The 20591-nt window shown below is 41.5% G+C and overlaps 2 protein-coding genes and 1 long non-coding RNA gene across 7 annotated transcripts in view; 1 reads left to right on the top strand and 2 right to left on the bottom strand.

Moving 5' to 3' along the window:
- Positions 1-20591, top strand: part of nord — a 60769-nt gene that overhangs the window by 13861 nt on the left and 26317 nt on the right. The window contains exon 3 of one of the 2 annotated variants that reach the window (XR_011417974.1): positions 20389-20550. The exons of the other annotated variant lie outside the window; for it this stretch is intronic. The gene's annotated coding sequence lies outside the window, so the exon portion shown is untranslated. The remainder of the gene's footprint in view (positions 1-20388; positions 20551-20591) is intronic. 2 annotated transcript variants of the gene reach the window in all.
- LOC108064699 (uncharacterized) lies at positions 485-18312 on the bottom strand. Its single transcript, XM_044393205.2, has 2 exons — positions 17204-18312; positions 485-1491 (listed from the first exon to the last, which is right to left on the bottom strand). Exons 1-2 carry the CDS (start codon positions 17579-17581, stop codon positions 970-972), a joined length of 900 nt encoding a protein of 299 aa, XP_044249140.1. The 5' UTR covers positions 17582-18312; the 3' UTR covers positions 485-969.
- On the bottom strand, positions 19154-20293 carry LOC138912432 (uncharacterized). 4 transcript variants are annotated; one of them, XR_011417978.1, is made up of 2 exons: positions 20232-20293; positions 19154-19900 (listed from the first exon to the last, which is right to left on the bottom strand). It is a non-coding gene; the product is annotated as an uncharacterized lncRNA (long non-coding RNA). The 4 variants fall into 4 exon arrangements; XR_011417977.1 differs by having other exon boundaries at positions 20248-20291; XR_011417979.1 differs by lacking the exon at positions 20232-20293 and adding an exon at positions 19949-20225.

Here is a 20591-nt window from a genome sequence, read left to right as displayed (position 1 = left end):
GAGTACCAGCTCGCACACACATACACACATACAGGCTCGTAAATATCCTATAGCAGCTTATAGTGGGGCACTCACAATCACATGCTTCGACAAGCACAAGTTTCAATTTGTTGCACTTTTTTGAAGCATTAAGTAGCTGCCCAAGCTTAAGTGTGCGAGTGTGTGAGTGGGTGCCGGTGCCTGTGCTAGTATGCGTGTATGTGAGAGTTGGCAAAGCGGTTTAGTTTCATTTAGCATTTAACAGTTACTAGTATTTGGTTTTTTTCGCTTATTTTCCGTTCCGGTTTGTTTCCGTTTTTCATATTACACAACACTGAAAGCACACGTAAAGTTTTTGTTTTGGTTTCCTAGTTTTTCTATTTTTTGTTTGGGTTTCTCTTGCACATTTAGTTAAAATTTTAATTTACGCACTACACATGCTGGGGATTTCCTGAAATTACCGCAATTGCTGTACTTCCTTAAAGATCCCTTCTGTAATTAGGTTTCTAAGCTTTATGATCTAGTGGCTTTCGGTTTTTGGGGCCTCGACAATTTATGTTACATTTTCTATAGATTTTTCGAAATTTCTTTTGATTTTTATTCGAGATTGCACAACAAACATTTCACTCTACTTAAGTGCTAAGAACTTAAATGGTATCTTTTGGGCAAGTGTCTGTTTTCACATTCAAAGATTCTGAAGCAATACTTTGTTTTTACTAAAAATAAACTATTTACTAGTGACTTTTGATTTATTTTCTTTAATTATTCAAATAAATGTACTCTTTTGGAGTGAATGCATCGCACTTTCGTAATCAAAATACATTGTTGTATACCTTTGACACCTTAAACCCTAGGGATTTCTTGGGATCCCATAAATTCCCCCAAATTCTCTGAATATGAAAACAGCCACAGTCCCTTATACAATTTCATTTCGCTTCAATTTCGAAACAAAAGATCGGATCACAATTACAAAAATGGGGTTCAGGGGCCTTAGGAGTTGCCCAGGTTGGACGGCGACGGTGGCCACTGGCGCTTGATGACCGCAAAGTGAGTCATCTGGAAGGTGTTGGTCACCTGGCAGCGGCGCTCCACGAATCCGGTGAGGCAGTAGCCCATGTTGTAGTCCTCCATCGAGATGTTCGAGGTGAGGTACAGCTTGAACTCGTCGTTCCACGCGGGCGGCGATTTGTCACAGCTCGCCAACCCCCCCGTCCGTATTGCACTGGCGGGTATTGCAGGAGTGGGCGTGGCAGCCACCGACCCGGTGCCATTCGACCCGCCCCCCGCCGGCGATGCCGCTCCTCCGCCCATCGCCGTTGTCCGGCGAAAGTGTCCAGCAATCAGGAGAGATCCCTGCTGCTCCAGCGGCAGCATCCTGGCTTTCGTTGCGCGCCGCTGGGTTCCGGAGCACTCGACAATGCGGCAGCGATTGGGCTGCCAAAAGCAGGGCGTGATGGTCCAGTAACTGGACGAGGCGGTGCGCGCCCAACCCTCCTCGGGATACAGCAGTATCTGAAAAGGTGGCAGAAAAGATGAAAAGGGAGGTAAGTGCACTGTGCAAAAAAGGGCGGTATTAATTGGGAAGATAATCTATCGTTAAGATCAATTTTATCTTGTCATGAGAACTCTTAATCTTAAAATTGTTATTGCCTTACAAGTTATTAGTAATTAAGATTGTCAAAAAATATTTTTCTTAAAATTTGTTATAATCTAGCTTCCCCTACTTTAAGTTTTACTTTCTATAAAAATAAAAAAATGTTTTTTTTTTAATTGTAATTTAAAAAAATTTTGTTTTTAAAAAGTTTCCTTTTTTTAGAGTTATGCTCAAAGAAATACTCTGTTTTTTTCTCCGTGTGTGGGTGTTTCAGGCCAACGGAGCCAATTGCAAATTGGTTTTCTGTGTCGCACTTTAATTGAAAATCGTAATTAAAATCGTGCAGATTGTTTAGCCAGGATTTGGCATCGAAGCGGATTCGATGTCCATGCAACTGCACCTTAATCAAGTCCAGTGCAAATGTTTATTATTAAGTGTGCAATTATTGTTAAACAGGCTTACGCTTAATTTGGTCAAATTAAATTGGCATAAAATTAACATGAAATTGCTTTTGTCGTTTTTATAGTGTGGAAAATTTCAGCACAGGAGAAGCTGGCTATATTTTCCGATTTTCATAATTAACTTGTATCTTATCAACTGATTGTTTTTAAACAATCTCTCCTGTTAATTTGGTTGCTTCTGCTCTATCGATTTCATCTTTAATTTCCACATCGCTCTGACATTTGCAACTGCCACAGCAACCGCAGTTGGCCAACAGTAGTTGCCATAAATGAAATTCGTCAGCTAGTTTATCATTGCCGAAATGTCGATTCTCCGCTCCGCTTCAAATTCATTTACCCATTTTGAGTGCGGTTTTTGCGGTCAATGCACGCGGCTCTTTTATAATTAATACATTTCACAGTCGCTAAATGCCAGACATTTTAAATATTTGCGCACAACGAGGCGTATGCTTAATAAGCGGCCAGCAAACAGGAAGGCGGGATCGGGATAAAAGAGAGAACACAGGGGCAGGCGGGCTAATCAAACATTGAACTTGGCTTAAAGGCTCCTGCCTTTCCAGCTCTCTGCAAACTCCAAAGAAAACTCTAGAAAAATTGAAATGGGCGAACAAAAAGGAGGAAAAGCAAATCTGGAGCCAAAGTGGGTGAACTGAGTTGGGCCAAAGGGGGAAAGGCCAGCGGCCAATGGCCACCGCAGGACCACGGAACATAACCAGGAACCAGGAGCTGATGCTTTTCAAATTGAAGTGGCTGCAGCTGCAGCAGCCACAAGGAAATTCGCCCCGGGGGTTCCCCAGTTTTCCCTCCCCCTCCCTTCATTTCCCAGCCACCCGCCTTTGTTCTCCACTTTGACTTTAAAATATAAATTCGCACATGCCTCGAGTCGAAACTCTGTGCTGTGCTCGACTGCCAGGTAAATTGTTTAAAATTAATGCATCGCAGAGGCTCTTAAAAATGCATCCATTTACGTTTTATTTACGTTCGACTCTGGCTGACCGAAAACAATGAGAGCACGGTCGATGCGATTGAGTGTTTGAATGGAAGTGAAAAGCCCGGCAACGGCAAATTAAGCTGGAAATGGAAATCCCCTTTAACATTAATGAGTATCGAACGATTTTCGCCTGGCTATAGTCCCACCGGTAAATACCTGATGCTCATGAAAAGGTATTTAACTTATAAACGGTTGAAAATGGTAGGACAATTTCATGTAAAGATTTCACTGATTTCTGGAGCCCTTTAACCAGGGCTTTTTAGTCTGCATAAGCTTGTCCTGTATTCATGATTTTAGTAAAATAAGAAAGGTAAGATAAACAAATTTAAAATAAATACCAACAATAATAAACTAAAATGTTTCTATCTTTCTGCTTAAAATTCCAAACCCATTTGCCACTTGTTTTTGACTAATTAAAAGCACATTTTCCCCGCTATTGCCCGTAATTGGATACCGAATATCAAATATTCTGTGGAAAAACCAAGCTGCTGTCTGACTGCATAGATGACACATCAATCCCAGTCCACAAACTGCCCTTCTGGTGAACCAGAGCACGTGCTGCATATTTGTCAACTTGCCCCACATGACGCGATTGGCTTCGCTCAAATTGCACGCTCGTGTTTGGAAATTATAAAAGCACGGAAAATGGAAAATACAAGCGAAAATTCGGGGAACTGGAAACCGGGACTGCCTAATAAGCTGCCAAAATAAGCTTAGCTGTCGTCGAGGAGATACTATACTGTATACTGATGGCTTGCGTTGGCTCCACGGCTCTTTTGCAACCCGATTGCCATTGCATTATTCAAAGATGCCAAAAGTGCGCGCTGCAAAATTGAAAATGCAACGGCAGCCACCAATGCACGCAACAAATCGCTTGCCACTATCAAGGGTCATAAAATCCTTCACTGCCATCCGCGCCCTTTTTTCGCCCCCGATTTTGCTCCCTTTTCCAAGCTGAGCACACATATTGGTTGTGGGGTTTATGCAACAAGGACTTGCCAGTGGTGCTCCCGAAATCACCGCTACTGTGATTGGAAACATAAAACATTTAACATTTATAAACATTTATTTTAGAAAACTTTTCAAGCAAAAGTTATATTTATAAAATCACAATTTTAAAACCTGTTTACGAAAACATGAAGAAAATAAAAAAAATCCCCCAAAAACAAAAATAAAACTTCATTAAAGCCAATAAAAAATCTTATATAGAGGCTATTATAGAGGCTACAGAAAATTCTAATAAAGGTGTCTAAAAGTATGCAACAATGTATTTACGTTTTCAAATAATGATGTGAGAATATGACTTTTTATTCTCTACATAACTATATTACTATTTCATAGGTACCAAATATTGCAATTTTAAATCCCAAAAAAAATGTTACAATTTTCTAACGAGTTCTAACAGATTTCTTAATTCCCTGCAGGAAAAATGCGAACTAGTCTGAAAAACAACTAGTTATGCAACTAATATAAAGCAACCGGAATTTGTCTGAATGCATTTCGACTAAACAGGGTCTAGAAAATTTGTGCTAGTCGAAAAAATGATTAATACAAAACTAGTAAAAAAGAAACTTGTCTCGGACTAGTACCTTTCTGACAAAAAAAACCTTAAAAATATTTTACTGGTAGAACAAATACATGTTAGGGTCTAGTTAAAAGGCAACTGGAATTTAACTAGTTGCAAATGAAACACATATGATCCAAAAATATAGCCTAGAGTGTAAATGTCTTGGGAAATTTAGCACTAAACAAATCAAACACTCGAGGTCCTCGGTTCAATCCCCAGTCTCTGTACATTTTTTGTTGTTTTTTGTTTGCTAGGTGATGCTTTAGTTTTATTTTAAACTTTGTTTAATCTGTCCGAGGCAATATATATGTGAAAAATCACTGTTTATGAATTATGTCACACTAAAATTCATAAACCTTGTTAGGGCATTACAAAATGTGATGCGTGTATGGCTCAATCAGTTAATGTGTCTACAAATCCAAAGGTCCCGGGTTCAAGTCCTAGAGAGGGCGACTTGCCTCAAAAAAAGTAAGTTTGTTTTAATTCCATTTAATTATCATTTACTGTGTTTGATTACATAATAATTATCAGAAATTTTCTAAGGACCGCGCCTATTAATTGGATACTAAATTAGGAGAGCGTCAAGTTAGGCATCGTCAAGTACTAGTGAAATCCAATCACTTGATGGCTTAGAGATTAATTTTTTGTTTTTTCGTGAAAATATTTTTTTTAGTGTAGTTTAACAGCTGTAATCATAAATTGGTTAACAGTCACTAGTGCAAAACTAGTAGCAAATGGACTAGTTGTTTCCGACGACAAGCATATGAAAAATGGACCACTTCGTTACATGGAAATGGACATAACTTGAACTAGTTAACCTTCTTGACCCAACTAGTATTTTAATAGTCCAAAACTGATTCCGTTTCCTGCAGGGTTCTTAGAGGGAACTAGAATTCTTAGATTTTTTGGAACATAATAATTGGTTTTAAGTGATGCATAAAACTATCTGAATGTGTACACAGTGAATATTACGATTTAATTACAATTTATTTTTATAATTATAAGCAAGCATTCTATTTCAAAGTAACTGCTTTTCCCAACACCAACACCCACAAATTCTGACGCACCCATACATACACACAAGAGGGCAGACACGTACACGCTGGAAAATCACTTCCGCTTTTGAGCTGCAACGTTGGCAATTTCGCCGAGGAGAGCAGATAAATGGGATGCGGAGTGGGGGGCAGTGGGTGGCTTGATGGGCGGATGGCCGAGACCAACTGGCATCAGGTGGCGAATGCCGAATGGCGAAATCGAAAACGTGGCCAAGACTGGGTCGTCGATTCGCTGAGAACTCGAACGGAACTCCTCCTTGAGGCGTCCATAATCGATTTCTGGGTTCGAGACGCTGCGAGTCTTCCGTTGAAATTGTTTGTTGACTTTGGGTTTTTTATTGCGTGCCATTTTATTGCCACCACAAGTCCACGCCGACCCTATTCCAATTCTAACTTGGCTTCTCAGCTCCGCTTCGGTAAATAAAATGGCAAACTGAGGGCAACCTCCATTGTCAGCAATTGGCAACTTTGTCTATTAATTTGCTTAATGAGTTCAGTGACAAATATTGAACGGCTGCAACTTAACAAATAGCTGCCAAGTTTTCAGACTCGGTACCCTCAGGTTCCTCGGAACCCTCAGAACCCTTGGAACTCCGATTCCTGAGTCTCAGCACAGAAACTTTTCTCATTTCGCTCGCCCGTTCGCTTGGCTCGACATTAATTAATTAAGTGCTGCCGCAGACATTTCAACACTTTTACCAGTCAGTCAGTCAGTCCGACTGCCTGTCATCGACTCAGGCATTACTTAGGCAAATGGTCTTCGCATTTGTGGGGGTATATATATCTCTGGGCACTTCTACTTAATTACCCGCCCTCATAAGCATACTGCAGATATGCGAGAAAGGGATGAAAGAGCTAAGGAGGCCATGGCAATCTTGTGCCACCAAATCCAGCATAAGCTCGAAAATCAAAGCTTCAACACGATTGTCTAAGCACTTGAGGAGCTCTCAGCCTCTCGTTGCCCTTCTAAGCATCTATCCATCCACCCACCCGCCTACTCATCCATTCCAGCACGCAACTCCACTCAGAGGCCCCTCGAAGATTTTTATGAACACTTCTCAAGAGGAAGGGTAGAACAAGTTTTCCGCCAGGATGGGGAAGGATGGGAAGGCTGAAAGAAGGCTTTCTGGAAAATTACAGGTAGCTTGAGACAATTTTAATTTGGTAATTGCATCTGTCTTTTATTTATTTTAAATTTATTCTTGCTACTTGCTTTTGTAATACTACTTTTTCGATTTTTTACAATACTTTTTACGGTATTTTAAATTTATTTTTAAAGCTATCTAAGATTGCCAAAGTTTTTTTTTTATTTAACCTTCTTTCAAATTATTTTTATAGAAACCCATTTAAAATATATATAAAAGGAATTACATAGCACCTGAATTAATTATTTAGAGAAACCTGCCAGTTCGGCCATTTTTTTTTGAGATTTTTTCTTCATTCCCTTTAAGCAGAGTCTTTTGTTTCATCCACTGAAAAGTGCGCTTTGAGCCAACTTCTCTCGAGTTCTTTACGCCATTCTTACGTGCACGGAAAAGCATTCCATTGAGTTTGGGGGAAATTGAAGTTTTCCTTCGATTCATTTCTTTGCTTTTCGAGAGCGTAAATGAGTTTTTGGCTGATTGTAAAACTTATCTGTACGGTGCTCGGCTTCGACGGCTTTGTTTTCAATTGCCAATGCCAATTGTATCAGTTATTCTCTGTTTGTATTTCATTATTCGCCTCACGCGCTCCACTATCATCCCCTCCATCCTATCCATGCTATCCGCATCCTTTTGTCCCACGACTGGGGCTATTCAGGCGATCCTTGGTGGAAGAAGGCTGGTAAAAGTTTTAATAAGTTGCTCATTAGCACAGAAAATGAGGCCAGCAGACAAAATAATTTACACGCCAACATCCGTTGCAATTAAACTGCCTCGGCAAAGAGAGAACTTAAATTTCCGGGTTAGGAATCGCCGCTGGATGTCTTGGCCTCCATCTTGGCCAAGTTTATGGTCGGCTGTGCTGTTTTGTGCCGGGTAAATGTAGATGTCAACGGATGGGCCCACAGCGAAACTTTGCCCGCCAGTATTTTCTAAATTTAATGAGTTGTATTACGAGCAACTTAAAGAGGGCGAAACTCTGCCATCCACTGGCAGCCGCAACTTGGTGTAAACTTATATATGACAAAGTTTCTGCTCGCGAGTCCTTGCGGCGTCGCAAGTAATGCACAAATTAAAGTTCTTTGCCAAACTACACGAGGCAGTGGCTGCTAAAAGTTTCACCCATCGTCCTCCTCGACGCTAGTTGACATGTTGAGTCGCACAAGGATATGCGTAGCTACAAATTTGATATGTTAGACAAGTCCCGGCTACACGCGCCGCTCGAGGGGCATGGAAATGGGAAATGGGATGTGGCAAGTGGGAAATGGGAGATGGGAGCTAGGAGCTAGGAATCCACTTGCAATCCTCCAGTCGCTGCACCATGGGCGATAAATGCCGGCAAACTTTGCGGAAGGATGCGGACGAGGAGCAACTATTGGCACTGCCAGAATTGCCGGGTTAATGCAAGCGGAAATATAGATATTGCTTTCAGTTCATCCATGTAAATGCATTCGTTTATTAGGGGATTTCTACGAGTGAAATATGTTAGCATTTCCTGAAAATATTTTAAAAGGAATTAAGTATCCGCAAGGGAACCTTTATTTTATGTATAGGGTTTTTAAAAGTTTTTAAAAATATTTTTTGATAAAAAAAAGTTTAATATTAATCATGATTCTAGGGCTAAAACACTATAATATTTTACAAAAAATTCTTATAAAAAATATATATTTATTTGCAAACAAATTTTCGTAATTTCTTTCAGAACATTGAGAAATATCATAATTAATTTGTTAGAAATCACGGAAACTTTTTGATAAAAATCAGTTCTATAAACCCCCAGCAAAAACACCATTAAATTTAATTTTCATAAATGTTACAGCATTTTGCCATTACAAAAGTTGCTGAATCTTCAGGCAGCCAGATTTCACTCCAGTTTCCAGCGAGGCACACACGGCCAGCTCTTTGGATTCTGAGTTTGCCGGTGTAAAAGATTAAGCACATTTATGTGACAAGTGCGACATCAGCGGAGACAACGAGGAGGGGTTGTGAAGGAAGATGGGTAAGAGGATGAGGATGGGGATGGGGATTCATGTCCTGGGGAGGGATAAGAACGACAGCCACGCATGTGCCACAATTTTAAAGTTGGGCTCTAATGAAATTTGAGCTGCCGCTTATGCAGCTGGCAGGCAATTGCAAGTTGCAACGCAAAGTTATGCAAGTGCAGGGACCAAAAATGGCATCGAATTCGGTCTTGTCTCGTTACTCGGCTAATGCGAGTCAGCGGTGACAGCTTAAAGTCCTGGGGCCCAAGCACTCGACTACAAAGCAGATGTTTGGCCCCGGGATTGTCTCATTAGGGGCAGAGGTCCCGGTCACGCTTCAATTCACAGACTGGGCTCAAAACTTTGCCAGCTCCCTGTTGTGTGCAAAAGTCACCGCGCAGGATAGCTCATCAATAACCCATTTGTGCGGCACTGGGTGGCCGGGTCACGACCTTACCCACGGGGATGGAGAATCGGAAACGGAAACAGCTTTGAGCTCGATATCCTTGTGGATACAAAACGGTGGGCCCACTTTATTCACTTTGCCATTCATGCGAAGGAGCCCCATAAATCAGGTCGAGACCCCCCTGAGCTTATAAATCTCCCACATCTGCGCTTTTCATTGGCAATCAACGAATCAGCGAGGAAATGCTTCTTTCAGTTATTTTTAATGAGAGCTCCCATTCACAGTACCCACTTCCACTGCCACTGCCATCATCTTAAAGCGGTTGAAAAATGTTCACGAATTTCTGAAGGAAATCTGGAAGCTTCAGACGGGGCATGCAACATGTTGGGCGTGTAATGTATGGCAATGTCTAACAGACGAAATGAAATGAAAATTTAATAAAATAAAAGTATACGACTTGGTGAGCCTGCTGCGAAGCGAGGAGGAGCAGGAGCCTCGGGGCTAAAGACGTTTGCTTTAAATGAAGATGTATGCCAGCCGGGCGTATGAGTAATATGCGCAAATATGCGCATAAAATAAAGCAACTTGTAGCAATTTCCCCAGCTAACCATCTCCCCGGGTCCTTTTCCCTTTGCCTCCGATGATTCAGATTCCCTCGGCTCCTTTGGGCCTGGTTTGTTGCCACTTTGGCGTCTTTGGCTGGCTTCTTGTGTTTAATTTAGGCAGCCATAAACGTAATGCGGAGCCTCAAGTACTCGGATCCAGGGATCCAACATGGAGGAGTCCCAGGCAAACCGAATTTATATTGCGGCACATAAAAACTGGGCAACCTTACCCTCACCGCTTCTTCTAGCCTTTTGTGTTTCATTTCCCGAGCATGGCTGACATAAAATAGAATTTTATTCGAGACGGCTTTAAAGACCAAGATATTGTCTTTCCAGCTCCCGGCGTTAACCCATTACACGGCTAGAATTTCCGTTTTGGGACTGAGAAAAAGTATATCAAAAGCGGAATTTTAACTTGAATTTTATATGGCGTTTTTTGATGGTACAAGTAAAGAAATAAAGAATTTAATATCATATTTAATGTCTATGTTGAGCTGCTTTGTACTTGAGAGAGTATCAGTGGCGGAATAGGAACATTAAATTTTTAGGGCATTTTACTTATGCTAAAAGTGAATTATTTAGGTTAAATATTCAAAATATTCGAGTTAAATTACTGAGTTTGAAAATTAATAAAAACGTGTTATTAAGCTATAAATATTTGTTTGTCTTCTATTTTCTCCTGTATAAATACGTAATAAAATGAAATAAAAGGTGCAATATTTTCCTTTAGAATTCTCTTTTATGAAAAAAGTAAATAAAATAAGTAGGACCAATACCTTGCAGATCAAAGAAATATTTCCGTAGAATTTTGTTTAGCAAAGTTGTTTGAAATTCGCGGAAGAGTTCAATAGAAAAGGTCCCCGCGACTCACAGAAAGTGCAAACAATTTCCAATCACAGACTTGAAAGCCCCTATCATTGTTTGCCGCCAGCCTAAATGCTCGTTCCCATTGTGTGCGACCCAGTTGTCCCATTGTGCGAGGCGATGCGATGCGATTCGAGGTGCTGTGATGTGAGTGCTCGACATCAAAGGCAGACCTCGTCCTGGGTGTCCTGGCACTGGATGTCCCGGTGTCCTGGCGTCCTTGGCTGGCATTCGCATTCTGTTTGGCTGCCAGCACGTTAGCATATCACCGATGCCATGCCATCCATCAAATATCGCGCGTCCCACGCGAGCCTTTCGCGTCCTTCGAAGGACTTCGTCGGGATGGGATGGATTGGAATGGTATGGTATGGGGTACGAGTACGGATCCGCCTCTCGCTGCTGTCAAAATTCGCCCGAGTTGCCTTTAACCGGGACTGTACAAGACATTTTAAGGCCCATACACTCTCTCAGGGGCATGAAATTTTAACTTACTTCGTTGTCTACTCCATTGAATTAGCCCTCCTCACACACACACACACTCTCACTCGAGCGGAGATAATAAATTGAATTAAATTGATGCGCAGGGAAATTCTTGATGCTGGCCCTTGCCAAAGGAGAAATTCATTTAATTTTTGGCTCAAATGTCTTTTTAATTCCCCCCTCTTTTTGTGTGTTGCTCTTGTAGGTGGCTCAATATGGCCGATATGGTCTGCTAGCCAGAGCCAAAATATTGTTGACAGCACATGTGGCACATGGCAGAGAAATTGTCTGTATTTTTTTGGGCTAATCAGGCGGCAGCTGTGTGCCAAGTGGTAAAATGTGGAATAATGCCACGGGGATATATGGCCTTTAAATTCACTTGGAGCAGACCTGAATTTATCTTTTAATCTCGCATTTAACGTAAGCTAAAGCATACTTTTCAGGGCCAGACAGATGGGCTAAATAGATGCAGCAATAATTAACTGCATTCAGCCGCCAGCTGAGTCGCAGGGGAAAAGCGGAAAAACAGTGGAAAAGGTCGGGCAACCTCTTAACCCCCTAGTGCCGCCACTCTTTTCCCAGCAGCTTAACTTGGCATTAACGCAATTTGTCACACCAGAACAGACACCAGAGAGCCGGCAGCTTAGCTCCAAAACTTTGGCCTCCGCAGAAAAAAAAATATATATAAAGAGGAAACATTTTGGCTTATATGTATAGAGAAATAAGTAGGTGGTGTATCTTTATTTTTACTTTTATTTTTACTCTTAGTCTTATTTTGCAACATTGAGCTGACAGGTGAAATGAAATTGCGTGGGCTGCATTTACACATTCCTTCGCAGCATTTTCTACGTCAACTTTGGCTTATCCCCCCGGACGCACTTTGAATATGCCACCATGGAGATGAAAAAATTCCAGGGAAAACATTGACAGACACAAATGTGGGTACGAATTTTCCATTCCCATTTCCGCTTTCTGGCTACGAACTACAACTGCAAAATGACAGCACACTGTGGCTTAGACAAGAAATAGCAGACAGGTAAGCTCTCGCAGGAAGCTTAACAATAATGGCCAAGATATTTGGCCAGATTCTGCAAGCTGCAAATGTAAACCAAGGCTTTTGGGGCAGAAGCTTGTGGGAATGATGAAAGATTTTAATTTGGCAGTACTAGTAAGAAGTTATTGCAGTTTTGGAATGTTTGTAGAACTTAAATTCTTAAAGATTTAAGTTAAAAAGTCACTGTAGACCCCATAAATCCTGCTGGCCACGTTGCTCTAGCCGCAATTAGAAAACCTGCCACTCAGTTGCTCATTGATAGCTTTAAGCTGCCAGAGCCACTTGCCTCTTACCACTTACCAGCTACCACCTACCCACCCAACAACCTACCCACCTACCACTTACCACAAAAGAGCCGAGAAACCAGTCAGCAAAATCGCGCATACGGCCCGTGGCCAGCTGCATCAGCTTCAATGGGAATAGCAGGGAAAGCAAATCGCCTTAGCAGCTTGCGGGAAAACCCTAATAAACCAGCAAGAAACTGCACAGTTAAGCCTTCTGCGGCTGCCACGCCCCCTTCCGCCCTCCGCCTCCCCAATAGTAGGCGTTCCCTTCAACTTTGACCAGAGCGATTTAAATCTTGGCTCGGGAATATAAATTTAAGAGTGCCCCGCTTACTTATCTAAGTCTATGACTTTGGGTTAGGCGTTCGGTTGGGGATTCGACGATGAGTCAGAGAGCTGGGATCTCGGATCTGATGAGGAGGAATGGCTGGGGATGGGATGGCTGTGCTTTTTATGCCCGCCATTTTGCTGCTGTCTCTTAACGGAGCCGAAGCTTCCTCTTCTTGCTACAAATCATGATAATAAATTCCAATTTTATTTAGTCAGTGAGGCGGCAAAGCACCCTTGTCATCGTCATCGCCAACGAAAAAAAGGGCAATGGGGTAGGGGAAGGGGAAGGGGAAAGGGAGGCTGCCTTCATCCAAATAAAGGCAAGCGAACCGCTTCATCTGCTTGGCGGCAACCAACAAAAAAAAAAGGGTCTGTGTTTCAACTACTTGGATTAACGGGGTTCAGTTTTATGACTTTTTATTTTATACACATTCAACTTGCCAGCTTTTGGCCGCCAGTTAAATAAATAAACTACCAAATTGACTTGGCCCGCTTGACTTTTGGGCAGACATAATCAGGCCTGATTATAATGAATAGGTTGGGGCAAAATGGCTGGCCAAATCAGCAAACAGCTAAACCAGAGGCGACACTCGGTCGGCCAGCTCATCAGTCAGTCCAGCGAGCCAGTGCAGTTTGGAGTGGACCGCAAAGCCCCTCGTTATTCCATCAGCATGGCCATTCCCCTGAATTCTGCATCCTGCCTTCTGAGTCCTGCCTCCTGCATCCTGCGTCCTGCTCGAAAACGGAGTGCTGCTGCAGCATCCACATCAGCGCCAGCCAAAACACATTAGCCGTGTGCTAAAAATGTCGCACAGCCCAGTCGGCCCAACGCACATATCCTTCGAGTGGAGTGCTTAAAAACTTTACGACCCATTTATAAATAATATCTGAAGTTTCAAAGATATACTGCTGCCTTAATCGTGGCATATATTCTTTGAATTCAATTTAATCTTAATTAAAAGGTAAGTCCTGGTATCAAGTATCAAGTAAACCTAATTAAATTTTGTTTTTATTTTCATCTTTTCATCTTTTTATAATTGTATTTAAATTGAAACTGGATTGAAAATAGAAATAAATGTTTTTTTGAAAGCTTCCTTAATTTATTAAGAGGATATCACATTAAATTCCAAAATAATGTAAACTTGATCTGAAATGAATCCTTAAAATAGCTTTGTATTACATATTTTCAAGTCCAAGTTCAAGTTTCTTCATCACATCCTTTCAATATGTAAGTTCTAGTTAAACCGATAAATAATCTTAATGATGTTTCCTTGTTTAAGGTCTCCTATTAATTGAACATTTTACAAGTGACCCTCGTTAGCAGTGAGTGACCAGGCGGAGGGTCCTCTTTTTTTCTGTTGGAGCTGAGCTGGCAGGACATGTGGCAGTTGGCAGTTTGCTGTGCTTACCCCGCCCGGCCCCGCCCCCTTCCGCCTCCTGCTTTTGGCTGTGGCTCTTCATTGCCTGTTGGCAATTACAACGTTGCAATGTTGATGGCATTTTCTTCCTTTTTTATGCATATGTATGCGCATTCAGGACTCACAGGCAGGCAGGCAGGCAGCAGCAGCAGCTTACAAGGACATTCGGAGGGGTGGGAAATGGGCTGGAAAGGAGGGAAAATGGGCGGGGACAGTGGCTAGTCACTTCCGCCTTGCTTCAAGAGAGCGTTCATTTTTTTTATAATACTCTTTCTGCTCTTTGAGTTCCATCAGTCCTTGATTGCCTTGGCCTTTGTGCTTATGGAGCTAATTAAGCGGCGCAAAGAAAGGGCTATTAAAATTAAATGTGCAGATTAGAGAGCACAGGATATTGCATCAGCTATAGTGGTTGATAAGTTAATTCTAAAAAACTCTGACTTTATCGATTTGTTATGAATTCGTTTACGCCTTGATATTCCCTGACTTGCGAGACACCTTCCCCCAAAAGCGAACCAAGCTGTTAATGTAAATATATCTCACAGCATTATCGCATTCGGTTAAGAGGGTAAACTTCACTCGACAGATTTCACTTGCAACATTATCCGAATCCGTAAATATATATAGGTAGGTACATTCATCTGGGGGTGGTTTCCGTATTTCCTTTTTTGGGTGGTTGCAACTGGATACCATTCATTCTGTATACAAACAGTTTGTTGTTTTACCTAAGCTATTGCTATTCCCGTTGCTTCATTATAAAATCGATGGGGGGACAGAGTGTAAACTACCCTTTGAGGGCGCAAGTACGGGGTAATCAGATTGTTCATCAAAGGAGCGGAGGTCCTGCCGTTCAAAGCGCTTGATTCAATGACCGAGTAAAGCTTTCCGAATTGAATTCTACGGAAGCGGGCCCCCCAGAACGGCTACGTCTCCATCGTTCAGTTCCTCTGGACCTGGTTCCTCGTTGTCAACGGATTGGTGTTAATGTCCTTTGGCATTGTTGCACTGCCAGGACGACCAGAGCAACCAGGACGACCAGGGCCACAAGTCGACTGTGTGCAAAATAGACTGAAATTGATGATGTCACTTGATAGGGCGAATGGGTTTTTCATTTTTCACTTCTCGCTCTCATCCGTACCCCTATCCCTACCCCTTGCCCAATCTTCGGGGTCCTGCTCCTGCAGATCCTTCGTGTTCGTGTTGTTTAACAAATTCATCCTGTTGCTTGCGCTTCAGTGCGTGATGCCCAGCAGATTGCAGATTGCGAGTGCAGGATGAGTGGGAGTGTGAGGGTGTGGTGTGTGTTCCAAATGTGCATTTGATTCAGACAAAAACTCATGCAGAGAAAGCAAAATCGGGAAGTAAAATTCGGAGTTATGATAGTTGAATCTCTAATGGTTAACTTTGAGGTAAAGCAAACATGCTTACTTAAGCTTAAAGTTTAAGAACTTTTATTATACCTTTATCTGCTTAACAGCACAATTTTAATATTCAGATTCTATTGCAATTCATATTAAATACAAAATCAGGATTTGTAGCTCTGGGTTTCGAGATTTTTCTATCTTTTAGATTTAAACTACATTTAAACTATATTATCATGTTAATAAGCAAACTAATTCTGATAGTAAATAATAGTTTAATGGTTGTTTAAGACATGAATGCATCCATAGAATTTGGGAAATATTTTTAAATGATGATAGTCATTGGGATTATTTAATCATTTTTAAATAACAGATTTTAAAATATATTATCTTCAATATTCACTCAAGAAAGTCACGTTTACATTTCAATAGTCTGGTCTATCAGTTATTTTGTCCAGTGCTGTGGCATAATTGAAGCTCTCTTTTTCTGGGTTTTTCGGAATAGAAGGAACACGCAACCATTGTTGTGCATCGACCTGTTTGATTGGCTTTTCTTTTGCACGTTTTTAATTAGTGGGAATTTGGAGCGATCGCAGGGAAGTGGGTCCGAAGCTTTAGTCTGTGGAACGGAACGGAGCGGAATGTTGTCCTTTGGCGCATTAAACAAACGAAATATTTCATAAGCGCATTGCGCTCTGGCCACAATGCCAAATGATTTATATGCAAAGTGGCATAAGCACTACTATGTGTGTGTTGGCCCTGTTCTCCCATCCCTCTACCCATACCAATACCCATTTTACCTAGGCCAAACCAAACAAACCGGTAGCAATCGAGCGAACTTCACTCCGCAGCTTTGGCTACAAATTTTCCAAAATTTATAACAAAGGCTCACACACACACACTCACACCGGTATATACATATACACACACGTGGATAATTGTGGGGTTGCCCCCCAAGAAGGACGAGGGATAAAGGACCCCAGGGTATTGGCTACCTTACGGTTGAGTGGCTCCTCGTGGCTCATGGCTCATGGTCCATGGCTCATGGCTCATGGCACTTTGGCGCCAGCGCTCCGGCTTTGGGGTCTTTGCCTCGCAATAGATGACAATGTAACTAGGAGACTGTAAAATTTATGCACTTTTAGAATTGTTTGCAATGTGCGAGCAAAGGGGAATTGTTCCATTATGCGATAAGCATTGGGATTCTCTTAAGTTGTTTTACTATACAACAAAGGCAGGAGCTATTCTCAAGATATTGCAGCTGCACTGGGTCAAACGGGAAATAAATTATCTACCTATTCTATCTGCTCAAGGATAATTTCAAGGATAATTTAATTGGGTATTTACCTATACCATCCAAATGATATCAAGTTCTGAAGCTAAAGTTAAAAAGTTCTTGGCGAATAAATTGTAGGTTGGCCTGTTCAGCTTTCTCCTCTTTCAAATCAAATACTTTTAAACTAAAAGCAGCCCGAAATCAATCCTTGATTATTCCACATCAAGTCAATTGAAGCCACTGAATGCAATGGGGTTCGAAAGATAGGATTTCTTGCGCATCTCGCAGAATCACCATTTCTTTTGTGCGGCCACCAGCCCATTGAAATTCCCCCTTAGACTTTAGCATTCGACTCACCTTGTTGGAATTACCATTGAATTTCAATAGCTTCTTGCAGGACTTGCCGCGACTCTCGAAGTAGATTTCCTGCGGCGTCCTGCGTCGTCGCTGTCCGGAAGTCGCAGCTGCAGTTGCACTTCCTCCTCCTCCTCCTGCCCCTTTTCGCTGCAGTTGCAGCTGGGAGAAGGGATCGCTGCCCGCCACCGATTGGGTGGCCTTATGGCGGCTCACACAAAGGAGGCGGCTCAAGATGCCGCAACAGCCGCTGGGCGGGACACCGGAAGTTGCCTCACTTCCTGCCAACGGCCCTCCGTCTGCATTGTTATTCGAGCAGCGGGCGGATATGGTCATTAGGTTGCCATGGCGGCCATTCGGGCGATTAACGTCCATTTCCATGTTGGCTAGCAGCAGAATTGTTGCCTACTTGGCGGCGTCGTCTTCCTTTGTTGATTTTTCTCAATTTCCAGAGTTTGTTTACAATTTTTGATTGCGGCTTCCCTGACCGCAGGCTGTGTTGTCCTGTGTCCTTTTTCTATTTTTTTTCCTTTTTTCTTTTGTCAATGTCTCTGTTTTGTTGTTGTTTACTGGTGGTTAAAGTTAAGGCCAAAAAACTTGGCGCCACTCACACACACGCGCGCACAAAACACGTAGCACTCACACCGAAGCAGAGGAAAATGTGAAAATTCCGCAGGACTCTAGAGCGCGACGAAGTTCACAGGACAAAGTCAGCGAGCCAACTGATAAAAAGCCATGGCTCTGTAACACGCTCTGCAGCAGGGTTGTCAGCTTTTCGAAAGGAAAAGAGACAGGGACACAGGACGAAAGAGAGGGAGAGAGCTAGAGCCGAGCGAAAGAGAGAGTGCGCAGGCACACGAATCACCTTGTGTGCATGAATGAAGTAAAGTTATTACCGCTTTTTTTGCTGCTTGGGCCCCATAGTTTCGTAGTTCTTGCTGTTTACTTTTCCCAGGGTCAAAGTTGTACAGCCTCTCGCTTTATGTTTGTAATTGTTTTTGCGGCAACCCAGCGAATTTTTCGGTTCTGGTCGGGGGAATACCCAAGTGGTAATGGGTACCAAAAAGGGTTTTTATTAAGCCCATGAAAAGCAATTAATTGTGATAATTGTATCCTCTCGAAGCGTTTAAAAAACTATCTTTTAAGATGGGTTTAGAGAAATAATACCAACAGGGGATTTATTGGGTCTTATGATAAGCAATTAGTTTTGTTAATTATATTTTAAACCAGCGTTTTAAAATATATTTTTCTAGACAATCAAAAAGTGGCAAATGCATTACAATTATTTTTGCCAGTGCTTTAAAGAGTAATTAATGGCAACTGATAATAAAATAGTCGATTCATTGAATCTTTTGTAATCAAATTAACTTTCATAAAAGTTTGTGCATAAATTATTTTCAACAAAATCTAATTAAAACCCAATGACAACGGGTAGCAAAGAAAATTAGATTTAAGAAATTAATTGAAAGTTAAATTTTTTATTTTATTTATAGTATGAATTTAAAAACATTCAAGGATATTTTCCTCACTGTTTTAATAAAAATATACAAATTATTTTTTATATTTTTGAACATGTATTTTCTAAACCTAGCCCACAACCCATATCGTGAGTATCAAAAAGTTGAGAGTGCGGGCGAAAAAACAATATAATTTTGGCCCACACGGATGGGGAAAGAGGAAGAGACAGCGGGTGTCTATGTGTCCGTGTGTGGCTTGTGTGTGGTGGTGTCTCCGTGTCCATGTGCCTATGACTATGAGTGCTTTCTGCTCTAGACGTAATTTCAATGTTTCAACGTAATCTTTGATTTGATTATGCTGTTGAGCTGGCCTCCCAAGGGGCGGTTCTCCGAGTGTTTGCCTGTTTGTTTGTTTGCTTGCCTGTTTGTTCGTTTGTTTGTTTGTTTTGCAGTCTGGACCACTTCCGGGCGAAGCTATAAACGGATTATAAAGTAATTTAATGCTTTTTGTGGCCGAGGAGGATGTGCACATTTATATATTTTTGGTGAGAACGCATTTGGACAATAAAAACTTTTAATGTTTGTTGTTTGTCTCTCAATTTATTTAGCACGCGTCACGCATACGCCCAGTTGGCTGCGGCCAAGTTGAGAGCTCCTTTAATGAGTTGGCGGTTTTAGTTGAGCAGTTGCGTTGGCCAGAAGGCAGTCAGGGCTTTTGTTTTCGGGCCAGCCCGTAATTAATGTCGGCCCCGTCATTTGTGGCCCGAATGTGTGTGCCATTGTGTGCCGGGCTGATCATTTTGGCAACATGTTTATCTGGCCCAATGCCCATATATTAATGTCCACACAAGCACACGGACACGAGCATTCCGTTAGATTGTCACATTAATTATGTACGTTAAGCTGTCAACGTGCGCAATATTTTTGTATCCGCAATGTCCACCTCCTCCTCTTGTTCCTGCCCCGAATATCCCGTATCCTTGGCAATTCCCTCGGCGTTCTTCTTTTCTTTCATCTCGGGCGATAAGAGCGTCTTAGTTTATCTTTGTGCCCCGACATTCCCCCATCGTCCTGTTCTCCGCTCGCATCTTGCTGTTTGCCAAATAAATACGTTTGATAATGCGACACGACCATCATATTGATGAGGCTTCCGCTTGCTTAGCGTTAAATGGAATGAAGTGCCAAACACAAGTTCAACAAGCAAATAGATTACACAGGCCGATACGAGATTCTTGATGTCTAACTGAAGGTAGGTGAGGAATTATGTATGAGTAATAACCCACATACAGACCTTTAATACTTTGAAGCCCATGAAACCAGGGACCGCAAGTAACAGTCATTTGAGACTTTTATTTTAAAAAGACCACTGTGATATTTTGTTTTAAACTGTCAAAAATAACACTCTTTTTACTCTTGTCCACAAAGCATATGCATTTCAACAAATCTGTAAAGCAAATTAACTGCTATTTGTCCATGTCTATAAAGTGCATAAAAACCAGTAAAATTGTTGATAAAAAATTAAACAAATCTCAGTAGACCTATTAAAATAAAAGTCTCAAATAACTGTTATTTACGGTCCCTGCATGAAACCTTAAATATATGGAAAAAGGCTTGAAAGAAAAGTAACTTCTACAAGCTGAAAATATGACTACTGAAATAGTCGTATTTCAACACTATGAAGAATAATCGCTGAACGGTTTAATATAATACATAACAATTTATTTAAAACAGAAACGGCACGGGTTTTAAACTATTAATAGTATGAAATAATCTTGCAAGATATAAGTACCAACATCAATTGGGCATATATGTTTGAGCTACCAGATGCGAGAATGAAGCTTTTGGCCTTCCTTATTTTATTGGGTTTCGTCGGTGTTGCACCGCTAAAAGTACGTATGTATAATTCATAGGCTGCTTCATCCTTCATTCGCCAC

Source organism: Drosophila takahashii, chromosome 2R (assembly GCF_030179915.1).
Source record: "Drosophila takahashii strain IR98-3 E-12201 chromosome 2R, DtakHiC1v2, whole genome shotgun sequence".
Lineage (NCBI taxonomy): Eukaryota > Metazoa > Arthropoda > Insecta > Diptera > Drosophilidae > Drosophila > Drosophila takahashii.
The sequence above is the reverse complement of the archived record's forward strand: the minus strand, read 5'-3'. Positions and strand labels throughout refer to the sequence as shown.

What these genes read in the sequence shown, in the direction of transcription:
- LOC108064699 (XM_044393205.2), bottom strand. Translation starts at nt 17,581, where the DNA reads ATGGAAATGGACGTTAATCGCCCGAATGGCCGCCATGGCAACCTAATG. An exon ending in TCAATGGTAATTCCAACAAG is followed by an intron (nt 1,492 to 17,203) that starts GTGAGTCGAATG and finishes CCACCTTTTCAG; the next exon opens with ATACTGCTGTATCCCGAGGA.